The sequence below is a fragment of the Eschrichtius robustus genome, chromosome 3 (assembly GCF_028021215.1).
Source record: "Eschrichtius robustus isolate mEscRob2 chromosome 3, mEscRob2.pri, whole genome shotgun sequence".
Taxonomy (NCBI): Eukaryota; Metazoa; Chordata; class Mammalia; order Artiodactyla; family Eschrichtiidae; genus Eschrichtius; species Eschrichtius robustus.
Window position 1 is genome coordinate 142,041,153 of NC_090826.1, and position 21,696 is coordinate 142,062,848.

General features: G+C 43.7%; 1 protein-coding gene across 2 annotated transcripts in view; it reads left to right on the forward strand.

The window, feature by feature from the left end:
- LAMC2 (laminin subunit gamma 2) overlaps nucleotides 1-16,337 on the forward strand; it is a 67,327-nt gene extending 50,990 nt beyond the window's left edge. For both annotated transcript variants that reach the window (XM_068541374.1, XM_068541373.1), the window contains exons 14-25: nucleotides 1,373-1,518; nucleotides 2,531-2,687; nucleotides 2,998-3,203; nucleotides 4,262-4,341; nucleotides 5,435-5,584; nucleotides 6,108-6,252; nucleotides 6,963-7,112; nucleotides 7,634-7,748; nucleotides 9,100-9,299; nucleotides 10,979-11,137; nucleotides 11,231-11,330; nucleotides 14,418-16,337. In XM_068541374.1, the coding sequence (XP_068397475.1) occupies nucleotides 1,373-1,518; nucleotides 2,531-2,687; nucleotides 2,998-3,203; nucleotides 4,262-4,341; nucleotides 5,435-5,584; nucleotides 6,108-6,252; nucleotides 6,963-7,112; nucleotides 7,634-7,748; nucleotides 9,100-9,299; nucleotides 10,979-11,137; nucleotides 11,231-11,330; nucleotides 14,418-14,671 (1,862 nt within the window). In that variant the 3' untranslated portion in view covers nucleotides 14,672-16,337. The remainder of the gene's footprint in view (nucleotides 1-1,372; nucleotides 1,519-2,530; nucleotides 2,688-2,997; nucleotides 3,204-4,261; nucleotides 4,342-5,434; nucleotides 5,585-6,107; nucleotides 6,253-6,962; nucleotides 7,113-7,633; nucleotides 7,749-9,099; nucleotides 9,300-10,978; nucleotides 11,138-11,230; nucleotides 11,331-14,417) is intronic.
- Nucleotides 16,338-21,696: the final 5,359 nt, after the last annotated feature.

Sequence of the window (21,696 nt, forward strand, 5' to 3'; positions counted from 1 at the left end):
ACAGACTCACCCCTCGGTCACAAAGCTCCCAGACCAGCCCTGGTGCCCAGAACTCAGGAGCTTCCTCATTTTAAGGTTCAGAGTGCCTTTGGGGACCCAGACTGGAGGACTCCTGGTCCCCCAGGAGGTCTGCAGGGAGCCCAGAGCCACTCCCCCACCCACACCAGAGTCCCCAGCCCCGGAAATGCTGAGGACCTCTGTGCAACTTGGGGCTTCTGCCCAGGGGCATGAATTCCACCTGCCCTGACCCCAGCCTGTGGGTTAGCTGTGATGTCCTATGATAGGAAGCATCCACATGACATCAGCGGTACTGAGTTCAAGTCCAGTTTTTTTAACACACCTATTGTATTACGCTGATCATGCCAATTAATCTCTCTGAGCCTCAGTTTCCTCATGTGGATGATTAACATTTTACTCAAAGTGGTTGCAAAGATAAAATAGCATATGAGAAAGCACGCTATAAACTAGATAATTCCATCTATAAGGTGCTATTAATAGAGATTTCACTGCCTTTAGAGCATACGGTTTTTCACTCAACTATCTTTGATCAAGCACTTACCATGTACCCAGTGTGGAGCTAGATACCAAGGTTATAATAATGAATAAATCAGCCCCAGCTCCCAAAGAGCTCATATGCTAATAAGGAAGACACACAAATATGTAAGCAAATAATGACAGTACGCTTAGACATATGATCATACTACCAAGTGTCTTGTGAGCACTGAAGGTGGAGTAACCCAAAGAATCACTCCAGTACAGTAGTGTCTCACCCACTGTTACATCCTCAGTTCCTAGAACTGAACATGGCACATAGTGGCACTGAATCAATTTGATTGAATAAAGGTACTGCTTTACTGCAGAAGGAAAATATCACCGGCTCTTTCCAGGTTCTCATTCCAGCTTGCCATTTTCTTTCTGTGTGTCCTAGGTCAAATTACTCAGCTTCTCTGAGCTCATATTCCTCATCTGTAATATACAGAGAGATGTCTACTTCTGGCACATATAGGCCCAGAAGAAATGTTATTTTCCCTGTGAGCAAAGCCAGAGTGTCTGCAGAATATCCAACAGGCTTATGATTTAATGGGAGGAAGTAAGTAAGTGCCACTAGAAAGGATGAACTGTTGTAGTGTCTCTTCATCCAGACACACACTCCAAACAAACTTGCCAGATGATTCCGAAGACCTCTCTGTGTTGCGGGAATGTGCTTGCAGGCATAGCCAAGAAATGAATCTAACACAATATGAATCAACAAGGGCAAAGAAGGATTCTTTGCCCTTGGTGACTCAATCTTCCTTTTATCTTTGCTATAGCTCCAGTTTCTGGAATTAGCTTGACATGAAAGCTTCCTGTTTGTCCGTCTTTTTTTCTCTAGCTTGCAACTGCAACCCAATGGGCTCGGAGCCCGTGGAGTGTAGAAGTGATGGCAGCTGCGTTTGCAAGCCAGGATTTGGCGGCCTCAACTGTGAGCATGCAGCATTAACCAACTGTCCGGCTTGCTATAATCAAGTGAAGATTCAGGTGCGCATGCTAGCTAGACCTCACCCGCACGAGTAAAATCCTGAAGTGTCTCCTGGGTGGTTCTGTCACAAATCCAGGACTCTCCTAGGCTCCTGGGGACGGGGGCGGGGATTACTATTTCTTTCTTTAAAAATTGCTATGTTAAAAAAATTTCCATATACTAGTAATAATACTTCAGGCATATGTTCTTATATTTACCGTTTTCAAAACCCCCTTTGCAGATACTGTCGCATTCGGTACTCATGGTAACTTAGTCAAATTGGAAGGAAAAGCATTCTGATCTCAGCTTTCACTGAGCAAACAAAGTTTTGAAAAATGTGTAATTTTTCAAAGTCACATGGCCAGGTGGAACTGAGAATGCCATCCATGTCCCCTGATTCTGAATTCGGTGCTCTTTCCATTATAATATGCCACTTTCTAGCTGGATTTTTTTCCAAGAGATGTCCTTATTAAATAAATGAAGAAGACATAAACGTATAAAAGATATGAGGAGTCCAGAGGTGTCAAGGCTGTCGAAACAGGAATAGTCTCCAGAAATTTCTCAATCAAATTCCAGAGAAGAATGAAATTGCTGTTGTTGTTGTTAATTATTAATTAATATTTTACTGGGGTGAAGGGTAGGGGAGGAAAGGGCCCAAACAGAACCCAAATGTAGAACAAACTCAACCTATTTTTTAAAATTTATCTATTTAACCAGCCCTCTATAGCACTTTATTCCAGGCACTGTTCTAAGTACTATACAAATACTAACTCATTTAGTCCAAGTAATAAGTCTGTGAGATATTATTATCATCATCCCCATCCTATGGATAAAGAAAATGACTTAACCAAGGTCACACAGCTAGTGAGTAGTGGGGCCAGGATTCAGACTCAGAAAGTCTAGGCTCTAGAATCTGAACTTTAACATGACGTGCCAAGCATTTCTGGGCTTTTAGCTACTAGCCCCTGGGTACCTGCTATTTGACCACGAACTCTGTCATCTGTTCTAATCCTCTTCCGTATGTGGTTTCAGATGGATCAGTTTATGCAGCAGCTCCAGAGCCTGGAGACCCTGATTTCAAAGGCTCAGGGTGGCGGTGGAACAGTACCCAACACAGAGCTGGAGGGCAGGATGCAGTGGGTTGAGCAGACCCTTCGGGACATTCTGAGAGAAGCCCAGATTTCAGAAGGTGATGAAGGCCAATTTCCCTTCACAAAGGAGAGAATTCAGAGTCCTAGAAAGCAATACACTAGGTCACAGAATCTTCGGTGGTAACAGTTCAGCAGATGTCTCTGCCTAGCCCTTGCGGAGGTGGAAGCACTGTCTGTGATGTTCTCCTGGGATCTGAATGATGGAGATAAAAGAGCAGTTGCATGCATTCATATGTCGGGTTTTTACCATTTTGCCATAAGCCAGTCAAAGTCACTTTTTCAACCCTCCGTTATGTTTGATGACTTGGCCCCCAAAGCGCTCATCCTCCCTTTCCTGTTGGTGTTCAGGTGCTATTAGATCCCTCAATCTCCAGTTGGCCAAGGCCAGGAGCCAAGAGAATAGCTACCGGAACCGCCTGGATGACCTCAAGATGACTGTGGAAAGAGTTCGGGCCCTGGGCAGCCAGCATCAGAACCGAGTTCAGGATACTCACAGGCTAATCACTCAGATGCGCCTGAGCCTGGAGGAAAGCGAAGCTGCCCTGCGAAACACCGTAGGTGGTGCTGGGTTAGGGGGCTGAGAGTCATTGCTGAGATGGAAGACCCACTGCCCACGTCACAGGCTCACCTTGTCTCTCAGGTTTTCTGGTCTCTCTGGCAGACAGACTTCTCTTCCTTGCAGCAGTCGCACCTTTCTTTATGTTCTTTGGCTTCCTGCAGGTTCCCATTTTACTGTGTTATGTTCCTCTCCTAGTTCATTTCTTGCTACCCATAGCCTCAACTTGGCCGTCTCTTCTCCCTTCTTTCTGCAAATCTTCTAGCTTGTTAGTTCCCAGAGGGCAGGGTTCAATTTTGTTCATGTTTACATTCTCAGCCCGTAGCACAATGTGTGGCTGTGATAAATGTTTGCTGTAAGAAAGAAAGAGAGAGAGGAAGAAAGAAATAAAGAACAGATGAAAAAGGAAGAAAGGGAAGGAAGAAGAAAGGAAGGAAGGAGGCCAATAACGACATGGTTCTTAAAATAGGGAAAAAAAATGTTGCCAGTATGATTTTCTTAATGACGTAGTTTGTAGCGTGGTCGGAGGGAGAGGTTTGAATCAGCACTCTTCTCGTTCTGAATAAAGAAGGCAGTGGTGATAATAATGTAAGTGGGTGGATAGGAGGTGGATAAAGAAAATTGGAAGATAATCAGATATCATGCTGAGAAAATGAAGGATTTAAAAATAGTGTGTATTGATCTTCCTTTTGGAAAAAATTCAGAAAATACATAAAAATCCCCTATGATCTCATTGCTAAGAAATAACTACCATTAAAACTTGGTCTATGTTCTACTGGACTTTGAATACATATGCAAATATAAACATGTATATATTTTAAAATGCATCTATATTTATATACAGACTTCCTTTAAACTTGGATTTCTATTTTATTCTTGTCTATACATTTTTTAATGTAATGACCATCGTGACCAGGGGCTCGATGTGTCACGTTGTAGAATGCTGTGTGGCTAATGACGAGTGGCTCTGACAGAACAGGTGCAGAACCTGCTTAGGCTCCATGGCTCATATTTAGGCTCACGGCGAAGCCTTAACCAATTGTCCTTTTTCCACAGGACGTTCCTCCCTCAGAGCACTATATGGGGCCAAACGGCTTTAAAAGTCTAGCTCAGGAGGCCACGAGATTGGCAGACAGGTGAGCAGTACTGGAGGGCACCTCTGCTTCAGACCACCTCTGCAAGGCCAGACTTGAACAGCGCTGCGGGGTACTCAGGACCAAAGCATATTCATTATCTCCAGGTTCCTTTGCAGCCATCCCCCCTGCCCTGAAGCCATTTTTTTAACCCCTTGGCTTTTAGTGTATATAGATGGCCACTGGGCAAGGTCATTTGGCAGGAGTTGGGGGCAGGGATGTTTCTCTCGCAGATTTCTCTATGACTCAACAGCATGGCTTTGGTGTATGTCAGATGTAATTCCTTGGGTCCCATCAAATGAATCAGCCCTTGGAAAAGAATGCTTTGCACCTTTGAGGGACTCCCAGGCTCCCACACCAAGCCTGGGAACAAGTAGCAGCGAGCTGTTTGCTGGCCTGTGGTGGCCAAGTCTGCAGAGGGGGAAGGTCCTCCTGAAAACCGGCTCTGCAGGCCCCCAGTGATAACAGGCAGCTCCTTAGTCCTTGCCTGACTATAAATCCTACCATACTGAAGAGGTTTGCTCTTGGCGGAGGGGCTCAGCAGGGTGGCAGGCTCTGCTAATCCCAAATGAAATTGTTAGCAGAAGGGGGCTGGCTTGTGTTCTTGCAGCGCGCGCTGCCTCCTGAGCTCGTTTCCATCACTTTCTAGAACCAGGAGGACAAAAGCAACTGGGGGACTTTTACTGACAGGCTTTGTCCCCCTTAGTGGTGGGCTCAGTTCAGAGAAGCAGCAAAAGTGAACAGGGAGTTGGCTCCTGAATGGAATAAAACCTAGGGGCTTCTCCTGCAGAAAACAGTTTATAAATGCAATATTTTATCCCCCTGAGACTTCCCCCACCCATCTCCATAGCTTCCACTGATTATGCCATAGATGGAGTAGATGACCAAAAAAGTCTAGGACATGAGGCTACTTCTCAGAACACCCTCTGCTTCTCGATAGCTCCTCTATTAGAGGAGCTCCATCTCATCTGGGTCAATTCTGTTTGGTTTTTCTCCTCCAACCAGTTCCCTTACTCCTCTCCTTTCATTTAAATAAAAGCCCTAAAGGAAGCTCTTTGCCGTGAAAACTCAAATTCTTGGTTTTTGATCCTTTCAGCCACGTTGAGTCAGCCAATAACATGGAGCAACTGGCCAGGGAAACCGAGGACTACTCCAAACAAGCCCTATCCTTGGCGCGCAAGGCTCTGAGTGAAGGAAGCGGAAGCGGCAGGCTGGACGGCTCCGTGGTGCAAGGGCTTGTGGGAAAGTACGTTTCAACGGGTCCTCACACGGGCCAATATAATCCGCTCCCTCCCAGGGTTCAATGCAAACCACGTCTGAGGGGTGCTGTGTTTCTTTAGAAGTACATCAATACCAAGAGGGACGAGAGGATGAGAGTATTACTTTGGAGGAAAACAGACGCCTTTGAGGCTGGAAGAAAAGGTTGATTAAGTAAACTTTGTGTTTTGATTGAGAGATTGTATATTTGGAGATACGGTCACCGTCTGTGGTGTTTAAAGGATGTGAGTACACTCATCTGATGGCATGGCTCAGATAAACATAATATATTCATATGATCAAGAATTGGGGGAAAAAAAAATTAGGGAACTTGGGTTGAATTTTTCTGACCCAACCTGTATAAACTTTAAGGTCTATGTTTAAACTGTGGAAAGGGACACGTCTCGTCTGGTTCTTCCAATAATCCCGACTACATACTTTTAACAGGATGAATTTTTGCTTTTAATAAAAAAGAGTGAATTCTCAAAGTCCTCTTTCTTCACTCCCTGCAGATTGGAGAAAACCAAGTCTCTGGCCCAGCAGTTGTCAAGGGAGGTCACTCAAACTGACATTGAAGCAGATAGGTCTTATCAGCATAGTCTCCGCCTTCTCGATTCAGCATCTCAGCTTCAGGGGGTCAATGATCAGTCCTTTCAGGTAAGGGCACCTAACTTACGCACTGATGTACAGAAGAAGGGCCATAATGCTTTCTTCTCTGGGGGTTCCATTGAATCGTTCAATCATTCGGTTTTTTTCTCCATATTGACTTTTCTTGCTTTAGATTAGAAAGAGTATTAATTATCCTTGTTCTTAAACCCCAATCTTGGTCCCTGATAAGGCCATGGCTCACATCCTGAACCTATTCCTATTAGTGGATAAAAGTTTTCTATCTCTTTCCTAGTTCTGGGGACTGTTGAAACCTGTGGGAAATTATTATAGATAAAGTTTGATATTTACATTTGGGTCCAACCTATAGTGTATCTCCACGTATGGCCACTCAGAAGGCTTTTGTTTTTCTCAAAAGTTTGGCATTGTTTCTGTTATCTTCCCTTAATAATTGCAAATTTATTAGGTTAAGATTCAGCTTTCTACCTATGGCAAAAAGTACTCACAATGATTTCCACAAAAATTTTCCCATGTATATATAAACTAACACGTAAAATAATAATAAAAAAGATAAAGCAGGCCTAAAACCTGTTTGATGTTTGGGAGACCTGTTGCCTGACTTTCATGAGGAATATTGCCTCATTTCTGTTAGACTTTGGGCCTGGACAGTTGTTTTCAAACAATGATGGCAGGTGCTAGGAAGGCTGGTGTGACAACTGGTGAGCAGAAAGTAAGGCTCATTCATTTTTGGGGGCTCACAGGTAGAAACGAAGAGGATCAGACAGAAAGCTGACTCTGTCTCAAGCCTGGTGACTAAGCGTGTGGATGAATTCAAGCGTGTGCAAAGCAATCTGGGAAACTGGGAAGAAGAAACCCGGAAGCTCTTACAGAATGGGAAGAATGGGAGACAGGTATCCTTTGTTAGTTTGTTCATTCAACAAACATGTATTGAAGGGCTACCATGTGAATTAATGCTGTAAGAAGAACCATCAAAAACTCTCGAAAGGTCATGATACTGCTGCTTATAGAGACCTTGATGTAATTAGCTCAGCTCCACCACTGAGTCAGCCCTCAAATCTAGGAATAGGACTCAGGCTTACTGGGCCTAATTTTGGTCTGGCTCTGTCTATTAGCTTGGTTTCAGGAAGTATCTAGAGTTTAAAATTAGGATTTGCAAACTGTTCTTGTACCTGATAGTGGTCTAGAGCTTGAGACTGTTCTCGATGTGGGATCCTATTGGGTCATTGGGTTATAAAGTTTGTGCTGCCCCAGGTTGTGGAGCAGTTTGCTACAGCACCCCTAGACTCTTTGGCGAATCACAGCTCTCTGTTGTCATGAAGAGAAGTGTGTCAGAGTGAATATGCTGGCAGGAGGGCACTTCCTGGGTGTGTGTTACATTTACTCTAATCTTGTTCTGCCTGCCTATTTACAGAAATCAGATCAACTGCTTTCCCGTGCCAACCTTGCTAAAAGCAGAGCCCAAGAAGCACTAAGTATGGGCAATGCCACTTTTTATGAAGTTGAGAACATCTTAAAGAACCTCAGAGGTGAGTATTTCGTGGTTCAGATCACTTGAGTATTTTAAAGTTATAACCATGACTTTGGTTTATTTTGAATCTTTATAAATCTAAGTGACAGGTACATTGGGGTATTTAATAGACACTTAATAAATATCTTTCTAAAGAAAAATATTTAAAAATATTTGATGTAGTAGAAAGAATTGAACTAAATGTCAAAAGGCTTGAGTTCTGATCTCTGCTCAGCCATATGACTGGACTGAGCTGGCTGTGTGACCATAAGCAAGTCACATAGCCTTTCTAGATTCTAACGTTCCCCTCTGGAGAAATTTGAACTAAATGACCTCTAAGGTTCCTCACAGATCCAATATCCCACTACCATACAGATAATTCTCTTTTCTTTTCCTCCCTGCCCCACTCTCTCTTTCTTTCTTTCTTCCTTTCTCTCTCTGTCTCTCTCCCTCCCTCCCTCCATCCCTCTTTCTTCCCTTCCTTCCTCCCTCCCTCCCTCCTGTCTTTCTTCCTTCCTTCCTTTCTTTCTCTCCTTCCTTCCTTCCTTCTTTCCTTCCTTCCTCCCCCCTCCCTCCCCCTTTCTTTTCTTTCTTTCTTTCTTTCTTTCTTTCTTTCTTTCTTTCTTTCTTTCTTTCTTTCTTTCTTTCTTTCTTTCTTTCTTCTTTCTTTCTTTCGTCTTTCTTTCTTTCTTTTCTTTCTTCTTTCTTTCTTTCTTTCTTCTTCCTTCCTTCTTTCCTTTCTCCCTTTCTTTTTTTCTTCCTTCCTTCCTTCCTTCCTTCCTTTCTTTCTTTTTCTTTCTTTCTTTCTTTTCTTCTTTCGCCTGGTTGGTTCCAATATATTGACAGAACCAGTGAGGTTGCTTTGTGGTAATAATAAAGCAAGCTTTGTCATAGCATCTAGATTCCAGGTAATCCAGGTTTATGCCTTGTAGAGATTTGGTTAAAGTTTCAGTCTTCTTCACTAAAAACAAAAAATAAACATTCCTAAGTCTTAGGATTTTCTTCACAGAAAGTACCTCTCTACCCATTCTGTCCAATCCCCAGCTATTGCCATTGGCAGCTTAGGGTTTAAGGCTCTGGCTTGAAACTTTGGGCTTCAAAGATTCCATCTGCTTCTGATTCACTTTGGGGTTCACTTTTGCAATGATGGGGGCCCAGGGCAGGCTGATTGTTGATGGTTAGTTCAGTGCCTCCTTTAAGATGCTTTCTCCTGGACAAGAAAGAGTAATAGCCACAACTTTCCACACTCTCACCACCTGGGCAGTATTAACACTCTTTCTGGAATTTTTCTTAAAAACCTCAGCCACTTTCATCTTCCGTTGGAAGCTAATTTTCAACTTTACAGCAATATTTTCTTATCTGCATTTCAGAGTTTGACCTGCAGGTTGAAGACAGAAAAGCAGAAGCTGAAGAGGCCATGAAGAGACTCTCCTACATCAGCCAGAAGGTTGCAGATGCCAGCGACAAGACCAAGCGAGCGGAAACAGCCCTGGGCGGTGCTGCTGCTGACGCCCAGAGGGCAAAGAACGCAGCCGGGGAAGCCCTGGAGATCACCGGCAACATAGAACAGGTAAAGGGACATCGAGGTGCAGTTTGGGGAGAGCAGCTCCAAACGCAAGGGTAATGTTCAGGGAGCAAGAGCGCTGGGCTCATGTTGACCCGTAGGGTTCTGTTATGGTCCATGGCGGCCCTAGAGCCACTTGGCTGACCCTCTTGTTGATTGGTTCACAGGGCTATCATTGGCTGAGCACTGCTGCCCCATGCCCACCATTTTCAGCTCCCTTTTTGGACAACACCATGAGAAGAACCATCCAAGACTGTTGTTTATATAGACTATTGTATTAGTTTCCTGGAGCTGCTCTCACAAAGTACCACGGACTGTGTGGCTTAAAACAACAGGAATTGCTTCTCTCACAGTTCTGGAGGCTAGAAGTCTGAGACCAAGGTGTCAGCAGAGCCATACTCTCTCCAAGACTCTGGGTAGAAACCTCCCTTGCCTCTTCCTAGCTTCCCGTGGTGGCTGTCAGTCCTTTGTGTTCCTTGGTTTGCAGCGACTTTACTCCAGTCCCTGCCTCTGTCATCACATGGAGCTCTTCTTCCTGGGTGTCTCCAACTCTTCTTATAAGGACACTAGTCGTGTTGGCTTAGGGGCCCACTCTACTCCAATATGACTTTATCTTAACTAATTACATATGCAACAACCCTATTTCCGAATTAGGTCACATTCTGACGTACTGGGGTTTAGAATTTCAACATATCCTTTTGGGGGACACAATTCAACTTGTAGCAACTATACCAGTGTTTTGAGTCAAGATTATGAAATTCTGGAGTTCTGGATCCCTTGACCCTATGTTCTATGTCTAAGCTCCACTTACTCATTTTTCTCTTTCCTTCCATTCTGTGCCAGCACTGTGCTTGGTGCTCGGGATACGGACATGGGAAAGACCCAGTCCTTCTCTTCAGAGAGCATTCAGTGTAATGGGAAAGGACAGGCTAGTTACACTTACAACCCATATGTTAAGTGCTACAGTAGAAAGAGTGCTTCTCAGCTGGACGAGAGCTTCGTAGTTCTTGTTTAAGCATGACTTCTAGAAAGCTTAAGCAACTCTAGAAAGCCCAGAGGGAACTCTTGATATCTAGACTGTGTGGCCTCACCCTTGGACCACTTGGTAACTTCCAAAAATCATCTCAAATCTTAGGTCCCTTGAGGGTAGAAACCAATTTCCTGTGCTTCTCTTCACATGGCTTCTAGTACAGAGGCGTCTGTGTAACTTGATGCCTAATAATAGCTTATTGGTAAAGATATTGATAAGATTCATTCATCCTAATAAAAACAAAACCCAAAGCTATAGCCCATTCATTCTCTGCACCCCAAACTCAACTGTCTTGGGGAGTAAAGCCATTCAAAAGATGTCAGCAGCAAAGAAACATGACAGAGAGTGAGATGAGTTTCTCAGCCTCTGGGTTTTCCCGACTGGTTCCTGTTTCACCCACCATTTGGTGAGCTTAACCTGAGAGGGAAGCAGCGTCTCAGGGCTGATCATCCTCGTCCCTGGAGACATACCCCCAAATTAACTTGTTTGAGGCAGAGCTTGGGGAAGGGTGTGTCCCCAAGTCTGACTCTCTCATTGTTCATCTCACTCCATCAGGGCCTGGCTGCAGCTGTATTTTTTCTGCAGTTGTCTTTGGGATGTTTTTGTGCCTTACCCCTCTCTCTCCTTCCGTCCCTGGCTCCTTTTCTTCTCCCAGGAGATGGGGAGTCTGAACTTGGAGGCCAACGTGACAGCAGATGGAGCCTTGGCCATGGAGAAGGGACTGGCCACTCTCAAGAGTGAGATGAGGGAAGTGGAAGGAGAGCTGGCAAGGAAGGAGCGGGAGTTCGGCACGGATACGGATGCAGTGCAGACGGTAAGTTCCCGTGGCTTTCCAGCAGAGAGCACTTTAACCTTGTCAGCGTGGGAACACCCTTGCAAAATGGGCTTGTGTTTATGTTTTCCTCAGGTTATCGCAGAAGCCCAAAGAGTTGATAACAGAGCCAAGAATGCTGGAGTTATGATCCAAGACACAGTCAACACATTGGACGGCATCCTACACCTAATAGGTATGTGGAGTATCCACAACCTTCCAGGCCGTGTTTCAGGGCTTCTCCCGATGAGTGGGAGTCTCAACTTTCCTTTAGGGTATCAGGAAATTTGCCTTGTTTCCAGGCCCAGATACTTCAGGGCCTGGAAACTTCTTTACATTTGTGGGACTCTATTTTACCATCTCTAAGATGGGTCACCCGAGCACCTACCTATTGCCCTTGGAGGTGAAAGTCTGTAGGTCAAAGAACTGGGTGTATGTAGGGAAGGAATATTGAGGCTCAGAGAGGTTAATAACGTCCTGCAGACCACACAGTAAATTGTGGAGGCAGGATTCGAGCTTCACAGTGAAAAAAGAATACTGCACAGTTTGACAGTCCTGCTGAGGATTCTGACCTTGATCCTGAGAACTTAGTAGACAGTGTCAAGCAGAGGGATGACATTGTTGCTGTACATTTTGGAAAGATCACTGGGGCAGCTGAGTGGAGGAGAGTTTGAAGGTGGGTTAGACAAGAGGTAGGATGAGATCGTTCAGGAGGCAGTTGAAATAACTGAGGGGAAGTCATAGAGCTCTGAGGAAGTAGGAGTGGTGAGGGGGAAGATTCTCCCAGTCTGTGAGGTCAAGAATCACCCACCAATTCTGTTGCTTGTCCCTCCCAACCACAGTTACACCTCGCTGTAACGGGTTGTGGAAACTTGAGCTGCCAGGTAGATGACCCCAAAGAAATGTCAAGGTGGTAGGTCCATGAGATACTGCAAAATTTTAGGATAAAATAGATTTGATGGCACCGTGTGGCAGCAGCTCAGGTTTCCTCACAGAATCCCATCCAAAAGAAAACTCACATAAATTAAAATTATGGGCTTGGGTAGAACTGATATCAAACACTTATTGGCCTGTTTCATCAAGCCTGGACTGCAGCATATATGGAACTAGGGATTCAGTCAGAGATTCCAGCAACATTCAGGAGAACCTCCTTTTTATTTATTTATTTATTTATTTATTTATTTATTTATTTATTTTGGCTGTGTTGGGTCTTCGTTTCTGTGCGAGGGCTTTCTCTAATTGAGGCAAGCGGGGGCCACTCTTCATCGCGGTGCGCGGGCCTCTCACTGTCGCGGCCTCTCCTGTTGCGGAGCGCAGGCTCCAGACGCGCAGGCTCAGCAGTTGTGGCTCACGGGCCCAGTTGCTCCGCGGCATGTGGGACCCTCCCAGACCAGGGCTCGAACCCGTGTCGCCTGCATCGGCAGGCAGATTCTCAACCACTGCGCCACCAGGGAAGCCCCCAGGAGAACCTCTTTAAAACCGGATTTGTCTGTGGAGTGTCATCATCACCCCGAGAGACCAATATTGTCTGTGTTGTTATCCTGACAGGTTTGCTTTGTGATCCAATGAGCCCCAAAGAGTAAAAGACCCTCTAAGGGTAAAAAATAAATAAATAAATAAACCCTCCCCAGTGGAGAGTTGAGTGATTTCGCTTAGTGTTCTGAAAAAGGCAATGAAACTAACAGGGCCTTTAAAGAGAAAGTGAGAGCGTGGGGAGAGAGGCTGGATGGGAACTGTCAAACATTTACTGTGTGACAGGCACTATGCCAGGTTTTTCGTGGTGGAAGATCATTTAAGTCTTTTAAAGGCCCTATAAAGTAAGTTTTATTATTATTATTGTTATTAAAATTTATTTATTTTATTTATTTTTGGCTGCATTGGGTCTTCATTGCTGCGCATGGGCCTTCTCTAGTTGTGGTGAGCGGGGGCTACTCTTCATTGTGGTGCTCGGGCTTCTCACTGCGGTGGCTTCTCTTGTTGCAGAGCACGCGCTCTAGGTGCGTGGACTCAGTAGTTGTGGCTCGCAGGCTCTGGAGCGCAGGCTCAGTAGTTGTGGCGCACGGGCTTAGCTGCTCTGTGGCACGTGGTATCTTCCTGAACCAGGGCTCGAACCCGTGCCCCCTGCATTGGCAGGCGGATTCTTAACCACTGCACCACTAGGGAAGCCCCAAGTTTTATTATTTTTATTATTTTATTTCACAGAGGAGTAAACGGAAGCTCAGGGAGTTTAATACTGTCCCACCGATCACATAGTAAGTTGTGGAGGCAGGATTCTAACCGAGGTCTCTGTCTCCAGTGTTCCTGCTGTTTTCGAGAAGCTCATGCTGCCTCCCCATGGACATTTTGTCCCCAAGCTTGCTTCACTTTCCCTGCATGTTGTAGCACCCTAAATTCTGGAATTCTCCCCTGTCCGCAGGTGAAGGACTGATCCACTGGATCAACATTTTTTTTGTAGTGCTGTTTCTACTCTGTTTGCTCTCCTGAGTCCCAGAGCAATAACAATTTAATCGCTCTAGTTGTGATAAACTTCTGCAGTCAAATGCTATCACTGCACCTGACCTTGAGTTTGAATTGACTAAGGACCACTCAGACCCTTTCAAACCAAATGGGTCTGGCCAGGTGCCCTTCATGCTGACAGTGTCAGATTGTTTATGGGTGAAACATACCTGGACAAATGTGACCACATTTCATATTGGAAATAAACTAATATCTAGCCAGATTCCCACTGTTTCAGGCCAGAATGAAGTCTTACATCATTTCATAACAGCTGGAATTCATCCCTCAAATAGCAAGGCACACCTTGGCCTCTCTAAACCCTGAAGCCCAGCCAGTTCCTAAAGGTCTTCTAATAGAAAACAGCAAGAGATTTCCTAAGGGTGGTTCAGAAAGCAGAATTCGGAGTTGATTCTGACGTTAGGGATGAGTTGAGTTGGGAAGACACCTTGAGCAGTATTCAGTCCCTATGACCTTCGGCCTTCATCTTTTCAGAGCAGGAGCTGTTGCCTCTAACAGGAAAACAGAAATCCAAGCTTCATCTTGCTGAGCTAATGAGTCCAGAGGCTTAAACTGGGTTGTTCAAAACCCAATAATGAGGCTCGTGCTCTCAGAATTTCTTCTAGATTATTTCTAATTTAAAATAAGCCTTTCAAATGTACAGCATACTATTTGCTCTGGGTAGGTGAAAATGGAAATTAGTTAAAGTTACAGAAGGGCCTGCATATGTTCAAGGAGATCTAACCACAGCTTTTTCCTCTGTTAACTCCTTTCTTGTTTCCTAAAATAGACCAGCCTGGCAGTATGGATGAAGAGGGGCTGATCTTATTGGAACAGAAGCTTTTCCGAGCCAAGGCCCAGATCAACAGTCAGCTGCGGCCGTTGATGTCAAAGCTGGAGGAGAGGGCAAGCTCTCAGAGGGGCCACCTCCGTTCGCTGGAGACAAGCATAGATGGGATTCTGGCTGATGTGAAGAACCTGGAGAACATTAGGGACAACCTGCCCCCAGGCTGCTACAATACCCAGGCTCTTGAGCAGCACTGAAGCTGCCTTCGTGATTTCTCAACTGAGGTTCTTGGGATAGAGACCTCAGGCTCAGGAGCCATCTCATGTGGGTGGGGTGGGATGGGGACATGTGAACATGTTGAATGGGTGCGCTCAGGTCAACTGAGCCTGGTCCCGTCCTTGAGACCTTGGCCAGATAAATGTCTTATTGTATCAGTGTGATGCTCTTTGCTTCCTGGTTCAGGGTAATGAGGCAAATGGCACTGGGTATGAGACTCATCAAGGGCCTGGACCCCAGAGGGTAGACTGGATGGAAGGACAAACTGCACAGGCAGATGTTTGTCTCAGAGTAGTCATAAACCGAGTCCTGGAGTATGGACAAGTGCTGCTGGGTTGTAGACAGCTTATCCTTTGAGTAATGTGACCAAAGGGAAAATCTTTTGACTTTGCCAACACCTAAAATTCTTCCTAACGTCAGAACAGAGAGTGAATCCCAGTCATGCCGTGGTCAGTAAAATCCTATTGCCTCATGGTGTCCAACGTGTTCTTGTTGATCAAAGTTCTTCCCACTTATCACCCAGGCCATACACACTTACTCCACTTTCAAGCTGGAGGAAGTGAGCAGTGACGGAGTGAGGAGCTGTAAGGCTGGCCCCTTTGGAGCGTTGGAACCCTGCCACCTTCGAGTTCTTCTGGGCCTGGAAGTGACCTCCTTTCCCCTGATGATGGCAGGCAACTTAGAGACTACGTTTTTATTAAAGCACTTCCTATCAGCCAAGCAAACATTGGGAAAGTATTTACTTTGGGGTTTCAAAGTGATGTAAAAATGTAGCTTGGGCACTGAAAGAGGTGCAATTATCCAAGATTTATTAGTCCTAATTCAATGCCATTTTTCAAACACTAAAAATTATATGCCTCTATGTGGTTTGTTCTCTCTCTTCTGATACCAGACGATGTTCCTACTTATACTTGAGCTGGGTAGAGTCCATCCTTCCTTCCATCCATCCTTACAACATATATTTATTGTACCTATTGTGTGCCGGGGCTGGGGTACAGTGGTGTCATTGTCTCTGTCCTCATAGAGTTGATTGAATAGTGAGGAAGACAAACCTTGAAAAAAATTTAAACTTACAAATCCTGTTCATCACAAGTGGTGTTTATTGCAATAACCCCATGGTTCGCAACCTGTTTTTCTCAACAGAACATGTGTTGCAAGACATCCCACGGGAGCACTTGGATTTCGGTAAATAGCTGAAATGGCTCTGGGTTGTGCACACTTCTTTGCATTTCAGCTGTCACTCTGCCCCTTTCCTCCACTGATTGCAACACATTGTTGAGTCATAACACCAGTGGGAATTTCTGGAAAAATCAGAAGCACTTCCAACCTCGGCTCAGAAGGCTTTGGTGCTGCCTCACCTCTGTATTTCCTTGGCTTTTCATGGACATGTTTTTAAATAAAGAACAATTCTTAGATGCCTGTGGCCAGTTTCTAATTTGTTAAACTCTAAGCTTAAGGTGTAGGTACCAAAGCAATGAAAACAAAGAATGCTTCAGAAAGAGCAATGAGCCCTAGAATTAACATCTGTAATTCCTTTTTCTGAGCATCTTGTTTTGCCCTTTCCAACCATGCGCACACTTTATGAGATTTAACTGGTGCTGTCTTCTAAGCATAAAGGAGGATTTATTTCTGGAACAACCTGAGCAGGGTGGGGGTGATAATCAATATTTTTGTCTTTTTTTGCATCAGCTCTAAAATAAAGGTAAAATCAACAGTTTGTGGTACATTATCCTGCGTTTTAATAAACTAAAATTTAATAAATTAAGATCCTGAATTGGCCATCTACCCAAGTGGCTGAGGAAAGGATTCTGCTTCTGCCTACACTGACCGCCCCCCCCCAAATTCTGACTGATCTGATCACTATGCTTTACCTTCTCTGAAAGTGCATTTTTAATACTGCCTTGGAATATGCAATCACATATGTTAACAAATTCGCTTACATTAACTACTATCTCACACAGACTTAAAAATATGCATAACTCCCTCACGACAGACTTTCTTCTTGCTCTCATGGCATACTGGATGTGGAGAGAGTTGGCACAGTAGCCCTCCACATAGTCATTTCCAGAGGCCCTACCACCATGTGACTTCTCAGGTTGCCCTCTGCACCATCTCCATTCCAGGGGGTGGAGAGGAAAAAAGACATGGAAGACGGAGACACATGGAAGGTCTTTGTCGGCCAGGCCTGGGAGGGGCTGCACATCACTTTCTCTCACATTCTGCGGTCAAGAACCCAGTATTATTATGACCACATCTTACTGGCAAGGGATCTAGGAAATACAGTCCCTTGGCAGGAAGCCACTTCTCTGACAATTCTATACTGTGAAAGGGGGGCATGCATCATGAGTGAATGGCTATCTGCTGCTGCCAAGTATAGGATTAGGTAGTAGCAACTCTAGAGAACTTGGTGGGGGATCCCATTAGTTAATAGCCAAGATGCATGTAATCATAAAAGGATTCCTCAGTGGGATAGACTGTTAAGGAAGTCATAAAAATGTCTTCCCTGACAAACAGGAAATGATCCCTGAGTAGGGATGGGGAGTGGAAAAGTGACTCATGTGACTCTCTTAGTATAATAATGATTCCCTCAGTTCTGAGGATGTGGCAGACTGTCCCTAAGAAGAAAGAAGGGGCATGTGACTTAGAAATAGCCTACCCAGGACTTAGACTCTGTTACCAGTCTTGACCTGACCCTGCCAAGTTAAGGGTACTTTCCTTCCTATTTCTTATCAGTATTTATGATTTGTAGTGGCAACTCTCTTGTGCTTCTCCTCTGAGAGTTGTCTGATTAATTGTGCCACTGGTAAGCTATCACACATATCATCATCTACTTTGGCCCATGGGGATTTCTGTTTGGAGAGGTGGGTAGAAATGACACTGCCCATAGACTGTAACATCTTAGCAGATGTATTTCTTTCTTTTCTTTTTTTTAACATCTTTATTGGAGTATAATTGCTTTACAATGGTGTGTTAGTTTCTGCTGTACATAACAAAGTGAATCAGCTATATGCACACGTATATCCCCATAACCCCTCCCTCTTGCATCTCCCTCCCACCCTCCTTATCCCACACCTCTATATGGTCGCAAAGCACAGAGCTGATCTCCCTGTGCTATGCAGCTGCTTCCCACTAGCTTATCGATTTTATATTTGGTAGTGTATATATGTCAATGTTACTCTCTCACTTCGTCCCAGCTTACCCATCCCCCTCCCCGTGTCCTCAAGTCCATTCTCTATGTCTACGTCTTTATTCCTGTCCTGCCCCTAGGTTCATCAGAACCTTTTTTTTTTTTTTTTTACATTCCATACATATGTGTTAGCATACGGTATTTGTTTTTCTCTTTCTGACTTACTTCACTCTGTATGACAGACTCTAGGTCCATCCACCTCGCTACAAATAACTCAATTTCATTTCTTTTTATGGCTGAGTAATATTCCATTTTATATATGTGCGACATCTCCTTTATCCATTCATCTGTTGATGGACACTTAGGTTGCTTCCACATCCTGGCTATTGTAAATAGTGCTGCAATGAACATTGTGGTATATGTCCCTTTTTTTTTTTTTTTAAAGTCTTCTTATTTATTTATTTATGGCTGTGTTGGGTCTTCGTTTCTGTGCGAGGGCTTTCTCTAGTTGTGGCAAGTGGGGGCCACTCCTCATCGCGGTCCGCGGGCCTCTCACTATCGCGGCCTCTGTTGTTGCGGGGCACAGGCTCCAGACGCGCAGGCTCAGTAATTGTGGCTCACGGGCCTAGTTGCTCCACGGCATGTGGGATCTTCCCAGACCAGGGCTCGAACCCGTGTGCCCTGCATTGGCAGGCAGATTCTCAACCACTGCGCCACCAGGGAAGCCCCTGTCCCTTTTTGAATTATGGTTTTCTCAGGGTATATGCCCAGTAGTGGGATTGCTGGGTCATATGGTAGTTCTATTTGTAATTTTTTAAGGAACTTCCATACTGTTCTCCATAGTGGCTGTATCAATATACATTCCCACCAACAGTGCAAGGGGGTTCCCTTTTCTCCACACCCTCTCCAGCATTTATTTTGTTTGTTGATTTTTTGATGATGGCTATTCTAACTGGTGTGAGGTGATGCCTCACTGTAGTTTTGATTTGCATTTCTCTAATGATTAGTGATGTTGAGCACCTTTTCACGTGTTTGTTGGCAATCTGTATATCTTCTTTGGAGAAATGTCTATTTAGTTCTCCTGCCCATTTTTGGATTGGGTTGTTTGTTTTTATGATATTGAGCTGCATGAGCTGCTTGTATAATTTGGAGATTAATCCTTTGTCAGTTGCTTCGTTTGCAGATATTTTCTCCCATTCTGAGGGTTGTCTTTTCATCTTGTTTACAGTTTCCTTTGCTGTGCAAAAGGTTTTAACTTTCATTAGGTCGCATTTGTTAGTTTTTGTTTTACTTCCATTTCTCTAAGAGGTGGGTCAAAAAGGATCTTGCTGTGATTTATGTCAAAGAGTGCTCTTCCTACGTTTTCCTCTAAGAGTTTTATAGTGTCTGGCCTTACATTTAGGTCTTTAATCCATTTTGAGTTTGTTTTTGTGTATGGTGTTAGGAAGTGTTCTAATTTCATTCTTTTACATGTAGCTGTCCAGTTTTCACAGCACCACTTATTGAAGAGGCTCTTTTTTCTCCATTGTATACTCTTGCCATCTTTATCAAAGATAAGGTGACAATATGTGCATGGGTTTATCTCTGGGCCTTCTATCCTGTTCCATTGATCTATATTTCTGTTTTTGTGCCAGTACCATACTGTCTTGATTACTGTAGCTTTGTAGTATAGTCTGAAGTCCGGGAGCCTGATTCCTCCAGCTCCATTTTTCTTAAGATTGCTTTGGCCATTCTGGGTCTTCTGTGTTTCCATACAAATTGTGCAATTCTTTTGTTCTAGTTCTGTGAAAAATGCCATTGGTGGTTTGATAGGGATTGCATTGAATCTGTAGATTGCTTTGGGTAGTATAGTCATTTTCACACTGTTGATTCTTCCAATCCAAGAACATGGTATTTCTCTCCATCTGTTTGTATCATCTTTAATTTCTTTAGCAGATGTATTTCTGATCTGATCCCAGGATGTGATTTCTTTTTTTCAGTACTCTTGGGAGGCTGGACAAAAGGGTGAGATGATACTCAGTAATGTCCAATGTTTGGACCAAGTCTCAAGGACCAGGAATATGTTTATCTTTCTTTTTTTAATGTTTTATATGGTCATGGGAATGTTGTGGATTCTCGCTGTGGTTCAATTTTCCCACCTGGAAAGCAGAGGTTAGACTTTTTTTTTCTCTGCTTCCCTTATACTGTGGGCTACATGGAACTTTCTAGGAAATTCCAAGATCTGAAGTTTACTTTTGGGTCATAAGGGAAAAATGTGCTCTGTACATGTATGTTAATTCATAGGTAGTGTATATATTTTATAAGTTAGTATGAGTAAGCAAAATAAACCAGTGTTTATACCCAATTTTAAACAAGAGCGCATCGTTACGTAGTCTCAGGAGAGAAGGAAAAAAGTGTTTAGCTTTGCGACTAAAATAGCAAACATAAATACAAGACATAAATCTATAAGGCATGTCAAGCACCATCGTGATATGCCACCAAACCCACATGGATACACACAAAGCTGACTAATCTCAGTCTTAAACAAAAAAAGATACTAAGAACCAAAATAATTTTAAAAAAAACCACACGACTCATCTGACAAACAAGCAGCTAAGCCTTAAATGAGGTGGCCTAATGGCGAATTGTTATTTGACCTACTGAATCATGACTGATATTAGCTAATGACTATCACTATTTACACCTAAGCCCGTGCATAGTGTATGTCATGACTAAAAATTAAATACAAACTAATAGTCACAGCAAGATTGAACAATTAACTTATTCATTTTTTGCTTGTTTACTTTACCAAACAAAACCAATTGTGAGTTTAACAATTTCTGTCTTACTTAAGATCTTTTATGTCAAGAAGCAAGTTATTCAAGTTTTTAATTTTCACAAATACATTTTTATGTCACAAAGCATTAATTTCATTAAGGATCCAAAGCTAACCAATACCAGACTATGCAGATTAGGTAGAACCTAAGATTTGATTTTTTAAAAAAACTGAGAAAACTTAGGCACAATTGACAAATTTGCTAATTACTCTTCCCTGCTTGTGGGTGTGGTTGTATATACTTTCATATTACACATGCTGCATCAGCTAAACCAGGCAGAGAATCTCCTGCTCTAAGAGCATGCTTAGCAACTGTTGGCTTCTGTCAAGTAAGACTGTGAAGAAAAAGTGGTTAATTCTGCAACTCACAGAGAAGATTCTAGGCCAAGACACGAGACTAGTAGCATCATCTTATTTATTAACGTAATTGAAACATTTTGCTGATAAAACTTTTGTCTGTGACCATTCTAGCAACAAAATTTTACTCAAAATATTTCGCTGTGAGATGGTGTTGCAACTTGAATGTAGTTTTTATTAATGTGTTGATCTCCAAAGCAAATCTTGTTCTCAAAATGGCAGATTCAGGGACCAAAAAGTGATTCAAAAAATCTTCCCCCTCCCCATGCCAATCCTTGAGACTGCTTGGATCAAGCTGAGATCTGGGCCCCAGACCTAGACTGAAGGCGGAGGGAAAGAGTGTAACTCATTCCTAACTGACTGTTACAGGCTAATAGGACATTCCAAACATACACAACAAAGAAACCACGTGAAGAATCGCGTTTACTGGGCAGCTATAGGAAGGCGCAGACCAAATGAGGTGGACAAGCACATTCATCATCTTTACCACGATGCTATTCCTAAGGTGTCCAAATTGGATGAACTACAAAATCGATCCCTGTTTCCATCCTTCCCATCTCACCTGCCCGCTTTCCTGCCGTAGCCTTGGGAGAGATCCTGAGCTTTTCATATTCTACTGATTTATTTTTGCATTATACTTTTGATGAATAAAATATAACATGCTTCTCTCTCTTAGTCCTCTAGAGAGAGAGAGAGAGTCTGTTTGG